Here is a 25,491-nt window from a genome sequence, read left to right on the forward strand (position 1 = left end):
GTACCATAGTATCAATATATCTGCACGGAAGAACAGTTTCATGAGCGATTCCTGTACCTGATTGCAGAATTTGGAGAATTAGAAATATTCCTTTTCTCCTCTTTTGCTGTTTGATTTGCAGTCATCACTATCACACTATCTACAAACCATACTTTCCACAACCGAATGAGTCAGCAATCTCTGGCATTTGCCTATTAGCAAGACCTAGTGCTAGCCAGTTCAGATAACCACAGATAATTATAGTTAATGCTACAACACAAGCAATAGAATAGTAATAGTGTGGAACACCCTACCCGATCCCATTGTTAATTCCTCTAACCCCCATACATTTTACCTAAAGCTGTCTACCATGGACCTTATGCATTTCTTAAGAGGTCTCTAGGGGGGCGAGTTGTACCGTAGTATCAATATATCTGCACCGAAGAACCAGCGTGCCTAACATCCCTGTCCTAGTCCCATTTATATGTACTTGTTTTATGCGTTTATGGCTATGTTTTGCTTATTTTATCCATTTATTTCTGCCATTTTTTCATGTATTTTTCATACTTGTTTCCTTGTACTTATTGACCATTAAAATAAATAAATAAAAAAAAATGAAGTTGTAAAAGGTCAGGAAAAGGAACAAGGAAAGAAAAACGTAAATCTGGAGCTTGTTTGCTTGGAAAATTCTTTCTATTGAACCAGGGTGTTTGCTCTTATAGCCCATTCAGGTGTGTTGAATCTTTAACTTCTACCATTCTCCACAGAGCAGCTCCAACTTTGGACCTTACCAAAGTGTTGCGTGTGTGTGTTTCGATTTCAAAATCTTCCTTGCACGTTTTCTACAGCCCCTGGGCTATCGATTTTGACAAATTTGCCTTGTGTGTTTTTTGTTTTTTTTTTACTTTCCTGTTGCAGGGGTGTCCCTGCAGTGGTTGATTTTGCTGCTATGCGTGATGCTGTGAAGGCCCTGGAAGGTAACCCTGAGAAAATCAACCCCGTGTGTCCTGCTGATCTAGTCATTGATCATTCCATCCAGGTCGACTTTAATAAAAGGTAAGAAATTTACCTTAAGCAGCATGCAAAAAAAAAAAAAAGACCCAAACTCTTTCAGTGAAGAGCAAGGATTCATTACATTCAGTGACTGGGAACCAGGGGTGAAATGCTACGGGTTTGGGGTGGTTCGCACGAACCGGTAGCAAAAAATGCTACCGGTTCACCCAAACTGGTAATAAAAAAATGCTACCGGTTTCAGCGAACCAGTAGTTCCGACAATCAGCTGTACGACAATCATCTATGCCACACGATTTATATTTGCTAGAAAGCAGAAAATCCTATCAAATCTAAATTGTGCCGTACAGCTATTTCCCCCCCCCCCCTCGCTGTTCTACTTACCTTTGCAGACTCAGAAAGGGCTTCTTAATCCTCCTTTTTTCACGTGCATGCGGGCGTGAAGCGAATCGGTAGCGAAGCAAACCGGTAGCAGAATTCAGAGCATTTCACCCTTGCTGGGAACCTTTAAGAAAGTAGCCATGTTAGTCCTAAAGGTACAAAAACAAGATACAGATAGTCTTCAACTAATTGTCCCCAAAATTTCCATTGCTAAGCCAGACAATTATTAAGTGAATTTTTGCCCCATTTTGTGACCTTTCTTGTCACAATAGTTAAGTGAATCACTGCAGTTATTAAATTAATAATATGATTGTTCAGTGAATCTGGATTTCCCTAATGACTTTGCCTGTCAGAAAGTCACAAAAGGTGATCACATGACCCCAGGAAATTGCAGCCATCCTAAGTACATGCCAGTTGCCAAGCGTCCGAATTTTGATCACCCGACTACAGGGATGCTGCAGTGGTCATAAAAGTGTGAAAAACAGTCGTAAGTTTCTTTTCCCAGTGCCATTAAAATTTCAAACGGTCACTAAACAAATGGTCGTAAGTCGAGAACTACCAGTAATGTATAATGAATATCCAGTGCAATGAGCTTCTTCTCCTTGTCAACTTAAATTGCTATCTCCAGTTGAAACCATTATTATCCCTAAAATCTATCCATGTGATACCTTTGCATGTGTTCATGCATGCATATATGTAGAAGATCCACAGTTAAACAATGGGGAAGGGAGACTGGACCTGAAGGAATTATGACTGATAATTTAAAGTAATTGCTTGAAAAATAAAATGTCCTATCAATATATTTGCAAAATTTAATCCATCCTGGGCTAATTCTCTTCCTTTGTGTATCTTATACACAAGCCATTTTCAGTCAAAGAGACATACCAGACTGATTTTTTTTAGCTTTTTTACATGTCCACCAAGCATAATAAAATGCTTCTTCGTGTTGTTCACATTGACAACATACAGTGCATTTGAAGTGCCATTATGCATCCTAGATTATTTCTCTGGTGTCATATACCAATGATGCATTATATGTTGTTTGGCTTCCCGGTGAAGTTAAATATCTTTGTGAATGGTTCACAAGCAGAGACAGCACAGCAGTGGATTTGCCACTGAGGAGAGAGTTCTGGTGGACGGCAATTTCTCCTGAGTCCTCACATCTTAATGTAACCAAGTTTGAAAGCTCTGAGTTAGATTATCTTCCTCAGATAAACAGGGAATGGTGTTTACATGTGAATGTGGGAATCATTAGCTCAAAAGTTTGCGTTCTTTGAAATGTAATCTTTAGCATAAGGGCATTCCAGGAAACTTGCTAGACGAGACCAAAGTCTCTTTCTCTAACAATAATGTGGGTACTGAAACCTTCCCTTCTTCTCTTATTTATATATGAAGCCTGGTGTTCCAAGTCTTGTCTCTGAAGACTGTGTTTCCGTTTATTTGAAAATAGTACAAGAAGAAAAACTGAAACAGGAGGCCTGATTAAGGAAAGCCTTCCAGACTATTTTGTTTAAAAATAAAAATCAAGTAAGAAAAGATGTGATAGAAGCAAATACAAATATTCCTTTTAGGGTGTAAGCATAAATAGTTTTCTGTGGTGATTAAAATCTGAGGCCCCATAAATCAAATATCAACGGTTCAGAGAAAATCAGGCACTCACACACAGGTAATCCTCGATATACGGCCAGAATTGATCCCAAAATTTCCATTCCTAGTTGTTAAGTGGGTTTTGCCCCAATTTATGACCTTTTTTGCCACGGTTGTTAAGCGAGTCACTGCAGTTGTTAAGTGGATCATGAAATTGTTAAGTGAGTCATGCAGCCGTTAAGCAAATGTGGTTTCCCCCATTAATTTTGCTTGTCGGAAGCCAGCTAGGAAGATTACAAATGGTGGCCTAATGACCTTGGGATAGTGCAGTGCTTCTCAATTATTTTCTGTCATGCCCCCCCTAGGAAGAATAAAACATTTCGCGCCCCCCGCCGACTGTAAATAGTATCATTTGTCTATAAAATTGTTATAAGTACACCTCTGCATAACACTGTATCCTTATTAACGTATAAGAGAATAAAAAAAGAAAGAAATGTGGATCAATTTACAACAAAGAATAGCTTTATTAACTGTAGCAGAAAAGATTTAAAGGAGCACAGGATTTAAAGGAACACAATATTAAAAAAAACTTTAACCTGCAAAACAAAAATATATAAAATAATTTGAGCTGAGCCCCCCTTTACGGAGCCTCATGCCCCCCCTGGGGGGCCCGCCCCACTATTTGAGAAGCACTGCGATAGTGCAAGTGTCATAAATGCTTGCTGGTTGCTAAGTGCCAGAATTCTGATCACGTGACCATGGGGATGGTGCAGTGGTCGTAAGTGTGAAAAATGGTCATCAGTCCCTTTTTAAGTGCCATTGTAAGCTCAATCATTAAACTAATGATTGTAAGTGGCAGACTACCTGTATTCTATCTTACTCTATAGAACAGACTAGATGAGGTTAAAATGTGGTGGCATCACTTACTCCACCATAAGTTTAGCATGTTGTGAAAGGAGGATACTGGTTGGGCACACTGGCCTAAACACAGCCATCGTGTTTCCTTATTCCAGGTTAAGGATTTATTGAGCCCAGATATGTTAACTAGTGGATTTTGCCCTCATGCAATATGGGTGAGGGTCACGAACTTAAGTCTTGAAAGGGGATTAGATGAATTTGTAAGGAGAAAAAGGAATGATCACCTCAGAGATAGGGAACAAACTGAAATTCATATACTGAGAAGACAGCATTTACCCTTGTATCCTGCTAGCGTGTTTCTCCTAGGATGTTCTGACAAAGCAAGAAGCTAAATCTTGGTCCCGACAAAACCTCTTTTATTTACACGACTCTGAATTACTTTCATTCACCGTCAGCAAGGCTTTAGCAAACAGTCTTTCAGAGGAATGTTTATCCACATGCACCTTATATCGTTTGGAGCGCTGCCAGATAACTAGTTTCCAAACACAGGACAAAGCAAAACTTGGCACAGTCTCTTATAATCACAAATAGAATTTTCCGGACCGAATGAACAAATTGTTTCCTGCAAAAGCCTACTCCCCGTTCCTTCCTCTTTTGTTTCTGCTGGGAGGGGCAAATCACCTCCAAGGTGACTTTACTCCTAAGTCGACCCTGCTTTCTTGGTTGTTCTTGTCTTCTGGCAGCTCTGCGCATGCGCATACTGGGAACAGGCTCCAGCTGTTCTTCTGCCTCATTGCTGTCTAGCTCCCTCTCTGCCTCCCACACAGAGCCCTCATCTGAGCTTTCCTCAACCTCCAGGACTGGCCCATGTTCCTCCCCAACCTCCTCACTGTCCGACTCTGCGGCCAGCGGAGTCAGAACAAAATCTGTTTTGGTCCTAGTCTTTTTGGTCTAATTCAGCCTGGTTCTCAACTCATATGGGCTGTATTCCTGTACCTCTTTACATGGTGCTTTTTCAAAGCCTTGAATGTATTTTTGTCAGCTGTACTTTCTAATCCTTTTCTGCTTACTAGAACGCTTGATCTTGTATAATAAATATTTTAGAAACCTTTCCCTCACTGTTATATTCAGAATACCCTCTGCCAAAGTGCCTACACGGAATTAGACGTTCTGTGAGATAGTAGGAATCATTATAAAAGCTTTGTGAGTCCTTTTCTCCTAACTCTCTAGTACAGGGTTGTAAATTGATGGCCAGATGCATCACACACAGGTCACGCCCACCCCAGCTCCACGAAGGGGGAAAATGTTGTGATGGGTCATGTGACAGCAGTGTGATGCCACGAATTTGACACCCGTGCTCTAATGCATGGCAATTAAAGAGTTCCATGATGCTGACCTAAATAAATACCAACTCACTCCCCACTTTCTTTTTCAAGGTAGAGACACTGAATCCTACCTCCTGTCCTACTGAAGTTTTCTTACAGTATTAACCTCTTACCTTTCACTGCAGGCCAGACAGTTTACAGAAGAATCAAGATTTGGAATTTGAGAGAAACAAGGAAAGATTTGAGTTCTTGAAGGTAAGATCATACTTATTCTATGTGTCTGCAAAGCTAAGCATGGAAGAGTCTAGTAAGGTAGAGGGGAATCTACAGAATCAAAGTTCCTAATTTATTTATTTATTTATTTATTTCTTGGATTTCTAGACCGCCCCCTCTCCCAAGAAGGGACTCGGGGCGGTGTACAGTCAATGCAGATAAAAATACAATCATAAAACAATTAAATACATTTGGATGGAGGAGATAGGCTGTACAAGAATGTATGATATGGGCCTGTTTTTGTCCTGGAAGAATAGCTAAGAAGAGAAGTTGACAAAGTTTTTTTTTCCCCATAAAAGAAGGGAAAGAATTACACTTAATAAATGCTCTCCAATAAATGCTCTCCAAAATTTAAACCTTTTTAAATTTGAGCTTGGTTATTCATCAGTATCACACGTATCAAGCCAGACAGTTAATTTTGTAATTTCTTTCTAGCTCGTGCATCTGGCTCAGTGGCTAGCCAATCAGAATGGGACTGTTTGCTTGACTATGATATCTTAATTTACATCTTGTCAAATTTTAAGATTAAAATAATACAGGGGTCTAGGCTTAAACCCTACATTGGTGAAACCACAAAGTCTGAATAGAACTTCAAAAACTTGGTAGAAGGTCCACGTGGGCAGAATATTCTAAAAACCAAATCTTCATATCCCAAATATTTATAAAGGATGACTGGGCTAGAAAAAATACTTAATTTTGCTACTTCTTAAGACATTTCCTTCTTTTCCATTTTTTTTTTTAGTGGGGCTCTCAAGCCTTCCAGAACATGAGGATTATTCCTCCGGGTTCAGGAATCGTCCATCAGGTGAATTTAGAATATCTGGCAAGAGTTGTCTTTGATCAGAGTGGATTCTATTATCCAGACAGTGTGGTGGGTACCGATTCGCATACCACAATGATTAATGGCTTAGGTGTGCTTGGCTGGGGTAAGTGCTTTTAAAATGGGGCTGTCTGTTCATTGGGACTATAAGTGGTGGTTTAGCAAAATTCAAGAATGAGAGGGCGTTATTCTGTATTCCTTCTACCTGTTTTTCTCCTTTCCTAATAAATAATAGACAGGGGCAAAAATTGTGATTTGTTTTCTTGAAAAAAAATATTGGTTGAGCTTTCCTTTGCTGAATTTATGTTCCAATAGCTTTGTATGTTTATTTATTATTTTTATCCCACCTTTTATTATTTTTTATAAATAACTCAAGGGTAGTGAGACAATACCTAATATTCTTTTCTCCTTCTGTTTTCCCCATAACAACAACCCTGTGAGAGACACTGGCCTAAGGTCACCCAGCTGGCTTTCATCCCTAAGGTGTGACTAGAATTCACCATCTTTTGGTTTCTAGCCTGATGCCTTAACCACTAGACCAGGGGTTAGCAACCTGAGGCTCTGGAGCCACATGTGGCTCTTTCATCCCTCTGCTGCGGCTCCCTGTCACTTAAAATATGTGTTACAACCGCCAATGTGTGATACCTGCCGGCACGTGATTTATTGAGCTTTTCAACCCCCGGTAGGCCAGCCATGTATAAATCCAAGAAAAGGAAAGTTTCAGAAGAAAACAGAACGTTTAATTCAACTACATATGTTACTTCTGTGGCCGCTGAGGAAATAGTCAGGCATGGGAAGGGTATTGTGGCTCCCGGTGTTTTCTTTTCTGTGGGAAACAGGTCCAAATGGATCTTTGGGTGTTTAAGGTTGCCGATCTATGCACCAGACCAAATCAGCTCTATATGTTCTGAGGGGAAAAAAATTGCATAGACCATGCAGTGGAACTTGGGAGTCCTGATCTTGCTGAAGTACAGCTTCCAACATCTCTAACCACAGTCCAAAATGTGTGCAAAACAATATATTCCCTATACAGTTAGTCCTCAACTTACGACCACAATTGAGCCCAAAATTTCTGTTGTTAAATAAGACATTTGTTCAGTGAGTTTTGCCCCATTTTACGACCTTTCTTGCCACGGTGATTAAGTAAAGCACAGAAGTTCTTAAGTTAGTAGCACACTTTTTAAAGTGAATCTGGATTTGACTTTGATTTGTCAGAAAACCGCAAAAGGTGATCACGTGATCTACCCAGCCCAGCCCCTGGGACATTGCAACCATCATAAATCTGAGTCAATTGACAAGCATCTGAATTTTGATTGTGTGACCATGGGGAAGCTTCAACGGTTATAAGTGTGAAAAATAGTCATAAGTTACTTTTTCCAGTGGCACTGTAACTTTGAACGGTCTCTAACCGAACTGTTGTAAGTCAAGGACTACCCATACTTAATCAATGAATTAAACAATGGTCTAATTCAGGCCAGGAGCTTCGTGTCACAGAGCCTGTTCACATACAGTGGCAGTAGAAGACCTTATGCTGGGAATTTAAATAGGAGAAGCAAGCAGTTACTAACCCCAGTATAAAAACAGGGGGAAGGAATCAAATTCATAAGTGGAATCCCTATTTGATCACCATTAGGCATGGCCTCTGACCACCTAAATGTTTTTCACACCATTGGTCATGCCTGATTCAAGGAAATGCAGGTCTAAGCATCACCAAGTCTATATTTCCTTGGAAAGTTAGGGGTGGGGTGGGAGATACCAGTTAGTTATCCTATGACAAATTAATACCACTACTGAAATAACCCTATTCTTGAATGGTAGAAGAAAACAAATCAGAGATTGTCCCAGGGACTAAAGTATGACAAAAGGCTCACAAGATAGAACCACGCTTCTCTAATTTCAAAGTGTTCTCCATAAATCACTGAGTCAGATGAAGGTTATTTTTACCTCTTCCGTGGGAAAAGAAGTTTACCTTGGATAATATAAATCATTCTCAGTGCCCAGAAGAAATGTTTCCACATGCCAGGAATATACGGTACATGGGAGAATTCTAAGGTTTATATACCTAGCTTGCATTCTTACTCCACTTTATTTTGAGGGCAAAATCTTCCTGGTTCTCGATTACATCAATTAATTAAAGGCGGGATTGCATGTTGAAGGTGGTAAAGTTGAGATTCTTAACAGATGTTGAAAGAGCCTTGATATACATCTGCACTGTTCTGTGAAGAGAGAAGGAAGGTGGATAAAGAAAAGTGAAGTTATGATCGGCATGGGTTAAAAGAAATCAAAAATCACAGACTGAGATCTTAAAATAAAATATTGTTGTTGATTTCTTACTTTTCTGAATGTCTAGCCATTCTGGAAATAGTTTAAAATAGTAACAAAATAGTAATAATAATCACATACTGTATATATTAATTAGAGCCTTGTTCCTAAATCTCTGAAAGACCCCTTTAAATACCATGAAAAAACCCACCAAATTTAAGCCTAATAATCCTCTTTAAATTAAGCTCAAAGGAGTAATGCACTTAATCTTTCTAGAAAAATGCTTTGTCTCAGCACCTATCAGAAAACCACAGGTTTCTCTTCCAATTTCAGATATGGTTTGTTTGGTTTTACACATACACAAACACACATTTGCTTGATCAGCTAACATAAAAATGCAAACAGGGCAAAGTAATACAACTGCAAGCCTTTCCTCACTGCTTGGTATAAGTGTTCTCTACTCATTCTGGAGTTGGCTGAAATGATAATGGCATGAAATTTGCTGCCCCAGTTACTGAGCCATGTCTCTCTTATTCTTCTAAAATCACTACAACTAACATAACAATTCAAGATCAAAGGGGACAACCCTAGCAGATTTCACACACTTTCAGACTACCCTTAAATATGTTCTTAAGATCCTTGAATCCTTTATATTTAAATGCTTTATTCTATTGTTTTTAGGTTGTGTTTTAAATGCCCATGGAAAGGGGGGAAATGATTTTTGCATGCATGGTGATTTGCAGAATACAAGAGAACAGATTCACATGTTAAAAGAGTTTACATGTTTGATCATTAAAGCAGAGCTTTGATAGCAAAACTGTATCATATGTTTACATGTACCTGTTTCTTAAACAAGGGGTGAGACACTCAGCTTAATTTCATCTGCAGATAGATAAACCCTGCTTTGAAACTGATTGCCTTGCAACTTCTCAGTCCAGTTTGAGTTCCTTGGGGAAATTGGGCAGGGAACATGCTAATGCACAACTGTTCCTGTTGGGTCTTCCTGTTAGCATCTGTTTGGATGTTATGGGAACAAAAACATAACCTAAATAGGCCATTGTTCTGATCTAGCAATGCACTTTTGATGTTTTTTACTCTACCGAATTTGCATTCCTGAAATATGTAAAGTATCAAGTATATGGAAAAGCTTCATTTTAGCTACTAACTACTACTGTTTTTATTTCCCTGTCAGTAATGTTGTTGATCCACTGTTGTTTTCCTTAATGGATGTTGCTGCAAAATAAATTAGCAGTTCTATTTAATCTCTCTCTCCCCCCTTCTCTCTTTCCCTTTCTCCCACCCACCCCCTCTTTCCTATTGATCAGGCGTGGGTGGTATTGAAGCTGAAGCAGTGATGCTGGGCCAACCAATCAGTATGGTTCTTCCTGAAGTGATTGGCTACAAACTGAGTGGTATTCCTCAGTCATTGGTCACATCCACAGACATCGTGCTCACGGTTACCAAGGTAACAACTTGTTGACCAACCACAGCTGATCTTGATATAGGCTATTGCTTAATTAATCTCAAAAATCTGCATGCTAATAGATACAGGGTAGGCGTTTAAGTGACATCGGTAATGTTTGAACTCTATTTCTGGGAGTATTTATTCCAATGTAATACAATCCACAAAGTCACTTTGCAGTCACTATTCTAAGCATTGATGTGTGTCAGAAGTATTGAATTAATAGAATAGTTCCATAATATCACCTTTTAGCGATAAGGGGCTCTCGTAACACAGAGATACTGAGGACCACAAAGTCTGTTAGTGCGTATTAGACTTGTATGGGATTTTTAATCGTGATATACTTAATTTGATGACAACGTTATACTTTTATTGGTTTCCTAATTCAAAATTGCAGGAAAATGTATTATCAGTTTTCAACAAACTTTAAAGGGGTTCCAAGAGGCATAAAAAATAGAACTCAGCCAACATTAAGTTGATTGAGGCAACCGACGCAAACTAGAGATAATGAGATTTGGGGTTATGGGGGGGGGGATACCAGTTGATAACTTACATTCAGAGGGATTTTTACTCAAAACTTCTAACAGAACGTTTTGTGCCATATTTTAAAACTGCAATGCAATTGTACTTATCTAGAAGAATTATAGAAATCAATGGAATCTATTTTATATGTTTAATAGATTTGTATGTTAGTATTGCATTATAGGTTTAGATTTGGCAGCAAACTTTGCTTAGATGGAGCCTCAGATTCTCATTTATATAAAAAAAAACAAAGCTCAGTTATTACTGGACTTAGTTAAATATAATATAGAATATACTGTGAAAATGTAACTGCAAACTTAAATGTGTTGCAGCATCTACGCCAAGTAGGGGTTGTGGGAAAATTTGTTGAGTTCTTTGGACCTGGAGTTGCTCAGTTATCCATTGCTGATCGCGCCACCATTGCCAACATGTGTCCAGAATATGGAGCAACGGCAGCCTTCTTCCCAGTTGATGAAGTTAGCATCAAATACTTAGTTCAAACCGGTGAGTAGACAGACAACAATATGTAAAATCTGAATTTCTGAAACAGAGAGTATTTATTTCAGATGGAGATAGGTTGCCCAATTTAATGTCAGCCCTTTTAAACCAACAGTGTCCATGGAAAGAAATGTAAGCCCCAGTCTTGGCATTATCAAAATTCTCTCTTTAGAATCTTAATTCTAATGCAATTTTAAAATTTGAATGGAAAGCTGGGATGATTTCCAAAACTGAACAGAGGACAAGATGCCATGTTGCCTTAAGCAATGCAGGGAAACCCCGTAACAGTCCATTTAGATATTCCTTGGGATAAAAAAAAATACCTAGGAAAGCTGAAACTATGGAAAATACCCTGGGGAACCGGAGGTAGTGCAGCGAGATAAGATTGTGTAATTAGAGATAGCTACCATTGAAGTCATTATGAAAAGGAAATCTCCTCATGGAAGATTTCAAATTCCCACATCAGACTTCAACAATGTAAATGGATCGATTAACCCCAAAAGACAAAAAGATTCTGGGTCAAACAGTGTGGCTGTTTCAGGCAAAATAGAAAGAAGATATTGGGGTGTTTTGCTTGAGTGGGAAAAATGAGACCAGATTTTATATAAAGATTCCGCTTGTGGATGTAACGCATGTAATTTATCATGTTTTCTCAACAAACCCGGCGGTATCCATTTCTCATTTCTCATATAAAATGGGATGACAGAGTTTTCTCTTATCCCCCCAGCTCCATGGACAAAAGGGACCCATAGATAGTTCTGAGATTGTATTTGCTATCCTATCAATAGTAAAATATGGTTTCTTGCATATGAATTAGATCAATATTTATTGCTTTAGGTCCCTATGCAGAATATAAAATATTGGTGATTTGTGAATTATGCTTAGGTCAGTGTGTGATAAAATAGCTCACATTGATTAGACCATTCAGAATCACAGTTTTAGCAAAATCTAAAACACAGGTCCAACCTCAAGTGCTGATTGTTCAAGTTCCAATACTTTAGTGCAGTGTTAGCGAATCTTTTTGGCACCAAGTGCTGAAATGAGAGTGTGTGCATGCGCGTGTGTGCCGAAAACCATAAGAGCAGCCACCCAGTGCGCATGTGCGTGCCGGGAAGATGATCTTCCGGTTTACGGCACATGTATGCGCATCAGCAGCTAGTCTTTGCGTGCGCATGCATGCCAAAAACCAGAAGACCAGGTGGCCAGTGTGCATTCATGCACCAGAAACTCGAAGATCATCTTCCCGATGCACGCATGCGCACCGAGCAGATGCTATTCCGGTTTATGGCACTCCTGCACCCGTGAAGACCAGCTGGCTGGCACCCCGGAACCCGGCGACGGCTCTCGTGCCTGGAGAGATGGCTCTGCGTGCTACTTCCGGCACACGTGCCATAGGTTTGCCATCATAGCATTAGTGTATTTGTTTAGTAAATCAAAGGATTCACCCAGTCTTCTAATCTGATTTTCTAATTTCACAAACAATACACGTGTCATCCTGAAAATTAAAGTTAGTAACGGACAAACTTATTAATTCAAGAAATTGATTCATGTATAATTAACACATGTAATGGTTTCAGGGATACTACATGCACATTTATATAAAGATCATATGCATTTATTTAATTTGCATGTTTACATACAGACAGTATGACTTTCATATACTGTGGAACATATAAACGGTAAATCCTTCACCATGTTTTAATTATCACATATACTCTATGCTTCCAATTACACCCACACCATCTTCTCATTACGTGAAAAATTAGCTGTGTAAGTATACATTGGGAGTGCCAATATGATGATTCAGACATGTTACATTCTTCATTTTTAAAGATGGGTTAGAACTTTACAATTAGGCTCTTAGTGTGTACACTAAATTGACTGGTAGTACCCAATATTGTATATTTGGTGTGATACTAAAGGTTTTCTGAAATTCTATACAGCATCTTAAATTTGCTTTTCCTTAAGAAATGGTCTTCCTATCTCTACACATTCACGGAGTTGCTATTTTTGTCTATTATAGGCCGTGACCAAGAAAAGATTAATTACATAAGAAAGTACCTTGAGGCTACAGGAATGTTTAGAGATTTCAATAACTCCTCTCAGGATCCAGATTTTACTCAGGTACCTTTTCTTAAATTTGTACTTTCTTCTGAGAATCATTCAAGGCCCAGACTTCTAGACATCTCAGGAAATGATCCTGCATCTTCCAATGACTGAAAACAGGAAATGATCCTGCATCTTCCAATGACTGAAAACATAGAAGCCAATCACAAAACTATTTAGAAGAGCCAGAAAGCCTCTAATGAGTACAGTGATTAAACTAAAGATGTCTAAAAAGAGGTAATGTTTTTAAAATTACTAGAATTACTAGATGGTCATAGAGTTGGCCCAATAGGCAGAGTCTTGTGGCTATCTCTGGCATCTAATTACATTTTAGAGAACCCTTTGATGGAATTTCTACCAAAATCTGTTGCCTGGCCTTAATTACTATGCACTTTGACTTGGTGCAAGCAAAATGTGGATAACTTCGAGGTTTCTTGTCTAGTTCCTTACTTTAAAATCATGCTGTAGGCCTTGAAACAAGCCAGCACAGGCCTAACAGAGGATCTGCCAAATCAAATTAAGCCCACCAAGGAAGGACTTTAGAAACCCTTTATTAACGCTTCATTGCTGGGATTTCAGAACCAGAAGAGATTATGAAGAGCCTTGGCAGCCACACAGTGAAGCTGGTAGGTTAGGTTCAAGTTGCTACAGGCCTGCCTTGAAATCATCCCCCAAGACTATGCTATGTATGAATCCTGAGAACTTGGCTTACATTTTCCAAAGTTTCCAAGCTTTTTGTCTGACTCCCTTTAGCTTCTGCAGTGCCTGTTTAAAAAAAAAATCAAACCTTTTCTCTCTTCTTCAGGCTACTAGTCAGTCCTCAAGGTAAACAACTTTGAGATTTTGTTGTCCTCTTTCCAGGCTTGCAGTAAATTTAGCAAATTAAGTGGTTATAGGGCAGTGATGGTGAACCTTTTCAGCACCAAGTGCTCAAACCGGAACATGTGTGCATGTGTGTGCACCAGAGCACCGGAAACCTGAAGGCCAGCTGGCCGTTGCACGCATGCCTTTTTTGGGGGGCTGTTTTCAGGCCATTTTCTGGGCTGAAAAATGGCCTGAAAATAACCCCAAAATGGCCTGAAAATGCCCCCAAAATGCCCCCCAAAAGTCCTCAAAACAGCCCCAAAAATAGCCTGGTTTGGGGGCATTTTCAGGCTTTTTTACGGTGCTGTGGTGCCCGCGAAAGACATGCGCACCGCAACCAGAAGAACAGCTGGCAATGGCACGTGTGCCCACAGGAAAGGCTCTGCATGCCACCTCTGGCACATGTGCCATAGATTTACCATCATGGTTATAGGGGATCAAGATTGCAGGGCAGAGGGGGAGAGTTTAGCTTCAGCACTTAAGGAGTGGGGGAAAGAAAGATCCACAAGTCACAAGTGCGGACAGACTGCCAATCACCCAAATTTTGAACATGTGACCATGGCGACATGAGCCAAGCATCCCTTCTGTTCTGTGCCATTATAGTTTTGTAAGTCGTTTTGTGAGTGGTTGTAAGTTGAGGGCTACTTATATAAATATATAAGGGAACAATTTCAAGAGAGCTAGCACATCTCTGTTTCTCTTTCTTACTGCTTCCTTTCTTTTCATTAGATTGTAGAGTTGGACCTACAAACCGTTGTGCCATGTTGCAGTGGTCCAAAAAGACCGCAGGACAAAGTTGCTGTCTCTGACATGAAGAAGGATTTTGATACCTGCTTGGGAGCAAAGGTGATGCTATCTTCTATTTAAAATATACCCCTTTTGTATGGTTTGTGATCGTCCTTCTGATATGTTTATTAATTTATAATTAATGTACAGAATATATTTTGCTTTTGTGAGGCTAACAGGGATACAATCAAGATCAAATGAGGTACTAATATCACTCTAATAAAGCCTTAGTAAGACCACACCTAGAGTACTGCACCCAGTTTTGGTCACCACACCATAAAAAAGATGAGACTCTAGAAAGAGTGCAGAGAAGAGCAACCAGGATGATTAGGGGACTGGAGGCTAAAACATATGAAGAACGGTTATAGGAACTGGGTAACCTAGTCTAGTGAAGAGAAGGACCAGGGGAGACATGATAGCAGTTTTCCAATATTTGAGGGCCTGCCATAGAGAGGAGCAGGGTCAAGCTATTTTCCAAAGCATCTGAAGGCCAGACAAGGAATAATGGATGGAAACTGAACAAGGAGAGATTCAATCTGAAAATAAGGAGAATATTTCTGACGGTGAAAGCAATCAACCAATGGAATAGCTTGCCTTCAGAAGTTGTAGGAGCTTCATCACTGGAAGCTTTCAAGTATAGACTGGACTGTGGTCTGTCAGAAATGGTGTAGGGTCTCCTGCTTGGGCAGGAGATTGGACTAGATGACCTATAAGGTCTCTTTCAACTCTGTTAATCTATTATTTGTGGAGAATCTATTTGCTGGTGTGTCAGACTTGAATATAAGACAAGTCTGACACACCAGCAAATAGATTCTCCACAAATAATAGATTAACAGAGTTGAAAGAGACCTTATAGGTCATCTATAATTATATATAGATAGATAGATAGATAGATAGATAGATAGATAGATAGATAGATAGATAGATAGATAGATAGATGATAGATAGATAGATAGATGATAGATAGATAGATAGATAGATAGATGATAGATAGATAGATGATAGATAGATAGATAGATAGATAGATAGATAGATAGATAGATAGATAGATAGATAGATAGATAGATGATGATAGATAGATAGATAGATAGATGATAGATAGATAGATAGATAGATAGATGATAGATAGATAGATAGATGATAGAGAGATAGATAGATAGATAGATAGATAGATAGATGATAGATAGATAGATAGATAGATAGATAGATAGATAGATAGATAGATAGATAGATATATTCACAATTAAATTTTCATTAATGATGAAATTCTTTGGTGGTTACCTTTGATAGAAATTCATTTACTCTCCTGCTATCCAGGTCTAAAGTTTTATTCTTTAGGACAATGTGTTTTCTACTGCAGCCAACTTTGTGCCTAAATTTCAAAGAGATAATTGTAATAATTTTATTCTACAAAATAATGGATTTTGGAGCTAAAAGAATGCTGATAAATGTGGCACTTAATCAGCCAAAGATTTTGCTATTTTAAAATCAGTCGATACGACATTAGTCTTAGACTGTCATGACCATTCCCAGAATGCAGCACAGAATAATGGATCCTCCAGATGAGACTACAACTTTTGTTATCCTAGATCAGGGGTATCAAACTCAAGGCCCACAGGCCAGATCTGGCCTACGCGGTGCTTAGATCTGACCTTCGAGGCTGCCTTGGAAACAGCAACCTGCGGTGCCTCAGCCAGTGAAAACGGAGTTTGTGAGGGCCACGTGCAATCCTCCTGGGCTCCAATTTTGCTGACAGAGGGCTGCAGGAGGCCGTTGCAGCTGAAAATGGAGCCTGGGAGGCCAAGCGCAGCCCTCATGAGCTCTGTTTTCACTGGCAGAGTGCTAGCAAAACAAACTACTAGTAAAAGTGGCATTGGATCACTAGTGATGTCGAGCTGGCCATACCCACCCTGGCTATGCCCATCCCACCCCGCAAGCCCCAGGGCAAACATAACCCTGATGTGGATCTCAATGAAATTGAGTTTGACACTCCTGTCCTAGATTATTGACCATGGCTGAGGCTAATGAAGGATGGGGTCAAAAGTCAGCTGGAAGATTGAAAATTCCACTTACCGTATTTTTCAGAGTATAAAACGCACCTTTTCCCCCCAAAAAAGAGGGTGAAAATATGGATGCATCTTATACACTGAATACAGCATTTTGGGTCTCCTGAGACCCTGTGCCCTTCACAAAAATAGACATGCAGAGGGTTTGGGAGGCCTGCAAAATGCTCCTGGGGGCTGGGGAGGACAAAAATGAGTGAAAAACAGGCTGTTTTTTGCTCAACCCCCCCCCCCAGCCCTCAGGAGCACTTTGCAGGCCTCTCAAACTCTCTGCATGCCCTGTTTTTCACAAAAAATGAAAATTACAAAAAATTACAAAGACAGTGAAATCAAAGGAGAAACAGGAACGAATGCACAGTTTCAGAAACTCTAGCCTCTAGCCTCTGAGCGGCGGTTTGCTTCCTTTCACTCTCTGATGTTGTCTCAGGCTTAAGGGAAACAAAGTTCTTAAATGGAGTTTAATAGCAAATAATAGAATTTTTTTATTAGAGTAGAGAAGGAGATTTTAATCCTTAAGTTAAAAAATAAAGCAAGAAAAAGTCGAAGAAGAAAAACCGGTCCGTTCACTTTAAGAAGAGGAGAGAGAAAAAAGTTGCGAGCACTTCAATCCACAAAGTGTAATTACAAAAGGGGAAGAAAAGCATACTAACCAAAACAATCCAATGCAGGTCAATTGCGCTGCTCACTACTTCTGCTTAAGGATTTAATATAGCATTTAAAAAGATGGGGGTTTTTGGGCAGTCTTTTTCAAAACAAAGGATTCCTCACCAGATGGACACACTTTCTCTTTCCGTTTCCTTCCGTTCCGGAACCGTCCCAACTTTATCAGCCTAGACTGCCTTTTGTCGCCAGCTTGAAAACCTTCTCTTGGGTCAGTGAGAGACTTTGCAGGGTCCCTGAGATCAGCAAGACGTAGTCTTCCTGTTCACTGTCTCTTTGGGACGGTTTAGGTCCAATTGGACCACCAGCGGGAAAAGTATCGGCGGTGGTCTCGGAGCATTGAGATCGCACGTCTGTACCATTGCGACGTTGGCTCCTCCTCTCCTGTGCTACAATATTTTGTGGCAGCTTTTCAGTTTCAAACCAGATCAATGTTTCTCTGTCTTGGCAACTTTAAGATATGGGAACTTCAACTCCCCAAAATTCCCAATATATAAAAATATGTATGTTTTTGTTTATTTCTGTTTGCAGCAAGGATTTAAAGGTTTTCAGATTGCCCCCGAATATCACAACCACCATGTCCAGTTTGTCTACAATGACAAAGAGTTTGAACTAACACACGGATCAGTTGTGATTGCTGCCATTACTAGCTGTACCAACACTAGCAATCCTTCTGTGATGCTTGGAGCTGGTAAGTTGTCATTTAGACCACTCGCTAAACCAAAGATAGAGGTAGGTAGTACTCGACTTACGACCACAATTGAGCCCGAAATTTCTGTGGTTAAGCGAGGCAGTTGTTAAGTGAGTTTTGCCCCATTTTACGACCTTTTTGCCACATTTTTAAGTGAATCATGGCAGTTGTTAAATGAACCATGGAGATGTTAAACTAATCTGGCTTCCCCATTGACTGCTTGTTGGAAGCCAGCTGGGAAGTTTACAAATGATGATCACATGACCCTGGGACACTGCAACTATCATAAATACATGCCGGTTGCCAAGCACCCAAATTTTGATCACGTGACCGTGGGGATGCTACAATGATTCTGAGAAAACTGATCACTTTTTCAGTGGTTTTGTAACTTCAGTCATTAAACAAATGGTTGTAAGTCGAGGACTACCTGTACTGCACATTTAATCACGAAAATTTAATTTAATAATTTAATTTAATAATTTAAATTAAATTAATTTAATTTAAATTAATTTAATTTAAATTAATTATTTAATTTAAATTAATTATTTAATTTAATTGACAGCAAACTGTTTTAAAGAGTCTTAGATTTCCTTCCAGAAGGAATTCCAGAATTCTCCGGCAAGAGGGAATGGCTATTAAAATCAGCTGAAAAGTGATGGAGAAGAGGCTGTTCCTTGCCCCTTTTACTTCTTCCTGATTTTTCATTTTATTATATCTGAAGGCAGTACAGATTCCATGAAACTGAATAATTACATTTCTCCAAGATTTCTTGGGATGTGCAAAAACACTGCATTCCTGACTGTAACACAGAGTCTGAGATATACGTCAGTCTTGTTTTTCAGTGGCTTGGGCCATAAATCATAGAGAGCACATTGTTGCAGTGTTATTCCATTAAATTATTATCATGAGGATCATGGAGCTTGCTGGGCTTCTAAGTGTTTGCAAGAAAGCAGCAAGAACAAGACTTCCATTACTATGGGAAACAGTGGTTTCACATTTTGGATTTCTCTCTATTTCCAAGGCAGGAGAGACGGTATCAGGTTTTCTTTTCTTTTTTTGAGCCATTGGTTAGGACAATGATGGCTAACCTTTTTCCCATCGCGGGCCAAAAATGGAGGGAGCGCAGGGGGGTCGTACACCGGTGTGCCTACACCAATAATGATATGCATGCAACCCCCCACGCACATGCGTGTGTGACACCCCTCTTTTGGTCCACGATCAACCCGTTTTTCGACCTCCACAGGCTCCAGAGGCTTTCTAGGAGCCTAGGGAGGGCGAAAACAGCCTCCCCACACCCCCGGAGGCTTCAGGAGGCTTCCCAAAGCCTCTGGAGGGCGAAAAACAGCCCAACACACAAACCGGAAATCCGTTCTCGAAATTCCAGTTTGTGCATTATATTAGCCCTAAAAAACACTCCGGAGGGTGAAAAACAGCCCTAAAAGAAGGCCGAAGTTGGAGCTGACAGGGCAACTCCTCGTGCCATAGGTTCGCCATCACGGGGGTAGAAGATATAGAAGCATAGGCAGTCGTACGAACAGGCTGAAAAACAGCTTTTATCCCTGGGTTGTCAGACTCCTGAATGCAACATAACATAACCATGTAGTATGATAGACTGGGCGCAGGGCCGGCCCAATGTGCAACATGTTCACATTGGTGCAAAATAACATAATGTAAGGTTATGCACATATATGTATAGAGAATTGTGTGTCTGTTAATATGATTTATTGGGTTAGGGATTTTCCTTCTTTCACTGTGAGTTTTTGAGATGTATTTGGGTTGGGGGGGAGTGCACTAAGGGAGGCTCAGCCAATCTCATTATACACATGTTGTGCATTGACAATAAAGGTTTGAATTGAATGGAGTAGCAGTGTGCCAGCTATGTAAATGTTTAGAATATATTTGTATAAAAAATCTAAACTAGGCTGAAGTTCACAAACTCATATACCTATATATATATGACTCTCAAGTTCACATATGAGTTCACAAACTCATATACCTATATATATATGACTCTTTATGCAGGTTTACTTGCAAAGAAAGCTGTAGAAGCCGGGTTGACAGTGAAACCATACATTAAAACTAGCTTGTCTCCAGGAAGTGGAGTAGTCACATACTATTTAAGAGAGAGTGGAGTGATGCCTTATCTTGCTCAACTAGGGTAAGACATTCCTTCTTTCGTTTTTTCCCCATTTATACTTTTAATCTCAAAAGTAGATTCCTGATTGCAAAAACAAAGAAACATATGTTTAATCAAGTAGCTGTAACCAAAAACTAAGGAAAATATTATCTTAAAGAACCTAATGAAAATATAGCAATTGCAACTCTATGTGCTGTTAAATTGTTACATTTTGGTCACTATAATATAAAAAAGATGTTGAGACTCTGGAAAGAGTGCAGAGAAGATCAACAAGATGACTAGGGGGATGGAGGTTAAAACATATATAGAACAGTTGCAGGAATTGGGTATGTCTAGTCTAATGAAGTGGGACGCAGTGGCTCAGTGACTAAGACACTGAGCTTGTTGATCAGAAAGGTTGGCAGTTCAGCGGTTCAAATCCCTAGCGCTGCGTAACGGAGTGAGCTCCCGTTACTTGTCCCACTTTCTGCCAACCTAGCAGTTTGACAGCATGTAAAAATGCAAGTAGAAAAATAGGAACCACCTTTGGTGGGAAGTAACAGCGTTCTGTGCGGCTTCGTTGTTTAGTCATGCTGGTCACATGACCACAGAGACGTCTTCGGACTCTATTGGCTCTTCGGCTTTGAAATGGAAATGAGCACCGCCCCCTAGAGTTGGGAACGAAGCACATATGTGCAAGGGGAACCTTTACCTTTGCCTTTACCTTAGTCTAATGAAAAGAAGGACTAGGGGCAGTGGTGGGAATTTAACAACCGGTTCTCTGCCCTAATAATTTCTTCCAACAGCCAGTTCACCAAACTGCCCAGAAAGGTAACAACCGGTTCTCCCAAAATAGTGCAAACTGGCTAAATCCCACCTCTGACTAGGGGTGACATAATAGCAGTGTTCCAATATTTAAGGGGCTGCCACAAAGGAGAGGGGGGTCAACTTATTCTCCAAACTACCTGAAGGCAGGAGAAGAAGCAATGGATGGGCACTAATCAAGGAGAGAACCAACCTAGAATTAAAGAAAAAATTATTGACAGAGAACAATTAACCAGTGGGATAGCTTGACTTCAGAAATTATGGTGCTCCATCACGGGGTTTTTAAAGAAGAGATTGGACAGCCATTTGTATAGAATGGTGTAGCATCGCTGTTTGTGCAGAGGTTGGACTAGAAGACCTCCAAGGTCCCTTCCAACTCTTGTTATTCTGTTTTGGATTTCCAGAGCATCTGAAGTTGCAATTATATATAGTTACATACATACATACAATCCACAACTAGTCATGTCTTCTCAGTTCACGCTGAGAACTTTAAGAAGTTGCAGACAAGTACTTTATGAGTGATCTTGATTTTGTGTGCTCCAAAATGCCATTTTATGATAGAATCAGATGAGCTGCAGGGCTTTAAAAATCACTGGTTGCATGGCTCTATATCAGGGGTGTCAAACTCGATTTCATTGAGGGCCGCATCAGGGTTGTGTTTGACCTCAGAGGCCAGGGTGGCGGTGGCCAGCTTGACATCATGTGTGTTGGGGGAGCCTGTGATGGCTCGAGTGCTCTGCCAGCGAAAGCAGGTTCCTGAGCTCTGTTTTTGGCCATGATGCCCTCCTGCAGCCCTCAGCCAGCGAAAACGAAGCTCGGGTGTGCTGCACATGCCCCCCCCCCAAGGCCCCATTTTCAGCTGCAACAGCCTGTAGCCCCTCTGCCAGTGAAAACGGAGCTCCATTTTCTCTGTAGAGGGCTGCAGGAGGCCATCGTGGCCCAAAAAAAGAGCCTGGGAGGGCCGTGTGGTCCCTCCTGAGCTCCATTTTTGCTGACAGAGGCACTATTTGCTATTTCTAGGGTGGCCTCAGAGGCCAGATCTAGGCACCCTCCTCTCTATAAACCAATTCACATGTTCAGCTGAAGAGGGGGGATACAAACCAAGTACAGAACATATTCAGCCTATGCTTTGTGGAAATTGACCCTGAAGGTTAAGAAGGCAGCTGCACACAGCTAGTATGGGAATGTTGCATATGCCAGCATCAATCACTGGATTACAGATTACCTGGGAAGTGGAAGACATTTCACACCACTTTAATTCCTTAAGAAAAGGAAAGGAAAAAAAATTAAGCCCTTGGCGGTGATTCAAGTTAGGGAGATTCACTTACTTTCCAACTCAATTTGTATCAAAGAGTGCCATGTTTACTATATGCCATATTGAGATTCGTGCATGGCAAAGCTCAGCTCAACTGAAATTGTACATAAGAGGATAAAGTGTCTCATGATGTGTGGAGATTATAAAATTAATCTTTATTAAACAACAATCTGAATACTTATCCCCCCCGCCCCCCCCGGCTCATAAAGTGATGTGTAAGAAAAAAGGTTAAGCTGGAAAAATTCCTTTTATGCTCAGTCAACTTTTTTTCCCCCATCCTCGGTCTGAGCAGCTGGTCTACAACCAGTTTTTACAAAGGCCATAAGCAGAGAGTGATTGTGAGAGGAGGTTATGGTTACGATTTCATTATTTGAAACATGTGGAACAATATATCTAAACAGTTATCCAGCCTCCTGCTGTCCCCTTCATAGGGATCAGATTATGCAAAGCTTCCTTGCCCAGTTAGGAGAATGTACCATCGTCATCACCAGCACCATCGTTATTTTTCTGAATTTGTTACATGATCTGGCAAACAGGAGAAATGCAATTGTGTGGTCTTTCCTTTTCTACTAGATGTCCATTGGTAATATATTGACTTTCATCCTCTCCACAGGTTTGATGTGGTTGGCTATGGGTGCATGACATGCATTGGTAATAGTGGGCCTTTGCCGGAATCTGTAGTCGAAGCCATTACTCAGGTATTGCCCGTGTTGTCGCAATTTTCCATACAAATGATCAGAACCAAGCAAAAAATGGGATTGGCAGTGGCTGAATTTGTGGATAGACAGTGGAAGTATGTATGAACACTTTAGATATGCAGGAGCGAAGGCTTATTGTTCTTACAGGTAGCTGTTGACTTACCACTGTTCATTTAATAATGGTTCATAATTACAATGGCCAGTGGACTGATCCTTGAAGTTGTAACTTTCACACCGCTACCACAGTCACGTGGTGACTTGGCAACCAACTTTCTTTATGATGGTTGCAGCATCTTGTGGTCATATAATCACAATTTGCAACCTTTCCAACTGGCTTTCAACAAGCAGATTCACTTAACCCTCATAAAAATGGCAGTAAAATCAGGTCTGATGATGATCTGTTTAATGACCACATTGCTTAGAGACCAAAATTCTGGGCCAATTGGGGTTGCAAGTCAAAGACTATTTGTAGAAGGAAAATGCTTATTTATTTTACATTGATCTAACATTGTCAGTGTAATATTTAATGATAGTTATCATGCCCTTGCACTGCACAGTTTAAGAGCTATTGACATGATAGAATTGCGTCTCTTTAAAACAGAGGTGGGGAACCATGGCCCCTTTATGATTTGTGGACTTCAACTCCCGGAATTCCTAAGGCCTGTATGGTTGGCTCAGGAATTCTGGGAGTTGAAGTTCACGTCATAGAAGGGCCATGTTCCCCACCCCTGCTTTAAAAACAGTGCTCTCCCAACTTGACAACTTTACGATATGTAGACTTCAACTCCTAAGCTATCTGAGAATCCTGGGAATTGAAGAGGACACATTTTAAAGTTGCCAAGTTTGAAAAATCTTGCTGTAAAAGAATTCCTTGCTCTTACAGTACAGCAAAAGTAACTTTGAACTTTACTTGGAAATGGATAGCCAACTTCCAGTTTTTATTCAATATTAATAAGAGGCTGTTTAGCATAATCTTTAATGAGGAGTGAGATTTCATGTTTCCTTTAATGGACATTAAATCTTGATGATGTGAACAGATAGAAACTATTTTTCCCCCAATACGGACTGTATTTTTGCAGGGAGACTTGGTAGCTGTAGGGGTGCTGTCTGGAAACAGGAACTTTGAAGGCCGGGTCCATCCAAACACACGTGCTAATTTTCTGGCCTCCCCTCCACTGGTAATCGCTTATGCTATTGCAGGGACCGTAAGGATTGACTTTGAAAAGGATCCTCTAGGTAAGGCATATAATTTGCAAGCTATTTGAATATTTGTAGAAGGGGGTGACTTTAAATAAGTTAGAAACCATGCCAAATCTCCTGGTCTCTGTGTGTACAGATGGAGTGTGTAAAGGGATTGGGATCATAAAACTCTATTCTCCATATTTCTCTGTATTCCTTAAACATTATACATACATACATACATACATACATACATACATACATACATACGTGTGTGTTGTATTTGTACTGATAAATAAATAAAGGGAGACTAGTATAGATCTATTTCGAGCTAATTAGCTCTCATCAGCTAGCCATACCCTTACTGGGATTTGAACCTGGGCTGTGTTGTATTTGTACTGATAAATAAATAAAGGGAGACTAGTATAGATCTATTTCGAGCTATATATATGTTCATGGAGAAGGGATCAACTTGGTTATAGAAAATGAGATCCAGTTCAGCTCATTGCCTCCATGGAAGACAAGCTAGTCAGTGGTGGGATTCAAAAATTTTTACTACCAGTTCTGTGGGTGTGGCTTGGTGGGCATGGCTTGGTGGGCATGGCATGGGAAGGATACTGTAAAATCCACATTTCCTCCCAATCACCTGGGACTCAGGAGGCAGAGAATAGATGGGGGCAGAGCCAGTCAAAGGTGACATTTACCAGTTCTCCAAACTACTCAATCTTTCCGCTACTGGTTCTCCAGAACTAGCTGAGTACCACCTCTAAAGCTAGTAGTCTAAAGGATGCCTGCTGAAAACCAGCGTTCCATTAATTGCAGGTGTCAATGCAGAAGGCAAAAAGATCTTTCTGAAGGATATTTGGCCTCTGAGAGATGAGATCCAAGCCATTGAACGTCAATATGTAATTCCAGGAATGTTTAAAGAGGTCTACCAGAAAATAGAGGTAAATTTAGTGCTGAATTGTGCTTTCTGCATTTGCTCTGATGTTACATTTGCTACTAACCTCATAAAGGTTCCTCCAAAACAAGAGAGAGTTCCCTTATGAGCTGGGTAAGAGAATGATATTCTAATAAAAAAAACCACCAGAAAGATGAGGAAAGGGCCAATATGGGATTGACCAAACTTTGGTGCACTTTTTAAACCTTGTTGGAAGCAATGAAATTTTTGGGGAACCTGTTTTGGCCAGACTTGAACAATGAGGAGGTT

General features: G+C 40.2%; 1 protein-coding gene across 5 annotated transcripts in view; it reads left to right on the forward strand.

The window, feature by feature from the left end:
• Window positions 1–25,491, forward strand: part of ACO1 (aconitase 1) — a 61,713-nt gene that overhangs the window by 24,755 nt on the left and 11,467 nt on the right. For all 5 annotated transcript variants that reach the window (XM_081940580.1, XM_081940583.1, XM_081940582.1 and 2 more), the window contains 12 exons: window positions 898–1,035; window positions 5,327–5,396; window positions 6,157–6,340; window positions 9,822–9,961; window positions 10,813–10,984; window positions 13,002–13,102; window positions 14,678–14,794; window positions 17,989–18,148; window positions 20,171–20,306; window positions 23,018–23,102; window positions 24,182–24,338; window positions 25,104–25,228. In XM_081940580.1, coding sequence (XP_081796706.1) covers window positions 898–1,035; window positions 5,327–5,396; window positions 6,157–6,340; window positions 9,822–9,961; window positions 10,813–10,984; window positions 13,002–13,102; window positions 14,678–14,794; window positions 17,989–18,148; window positions 20,171–20,306; window positions 23,018–23,102; window positions 24,182–24,338; window positions 25,104–25,228 — 1,585 coding nt within the window. The remainder of the gene's footprint in view (window positions 1–897; window positions 1,036–5,326; window positions 5,397–6,156; window positions 6,341–9,821; window positions 9,962–10,812; window positions 10,985–13,001; window positions 13,103–14,677; window positions 14,795–17,988; window positions 18,149–20,170; window positions 20,307–23,017; window positions 23,103–24,181; window positions 24,339–25,103; window positions 25,229–25,491) is intronic.

The sequence above is a fragment of the Natrix helvetica genome (genome assembly GCF_964273705.1).
Source record: "Natrix helvetica genome assembly, chromosome: 2".
Lineage (NCBI taxonomy): Eukaryota > Metazoa > Chordata > Lepidosauria > Squamata > Natricidae > Natrix > Natrix helvetica.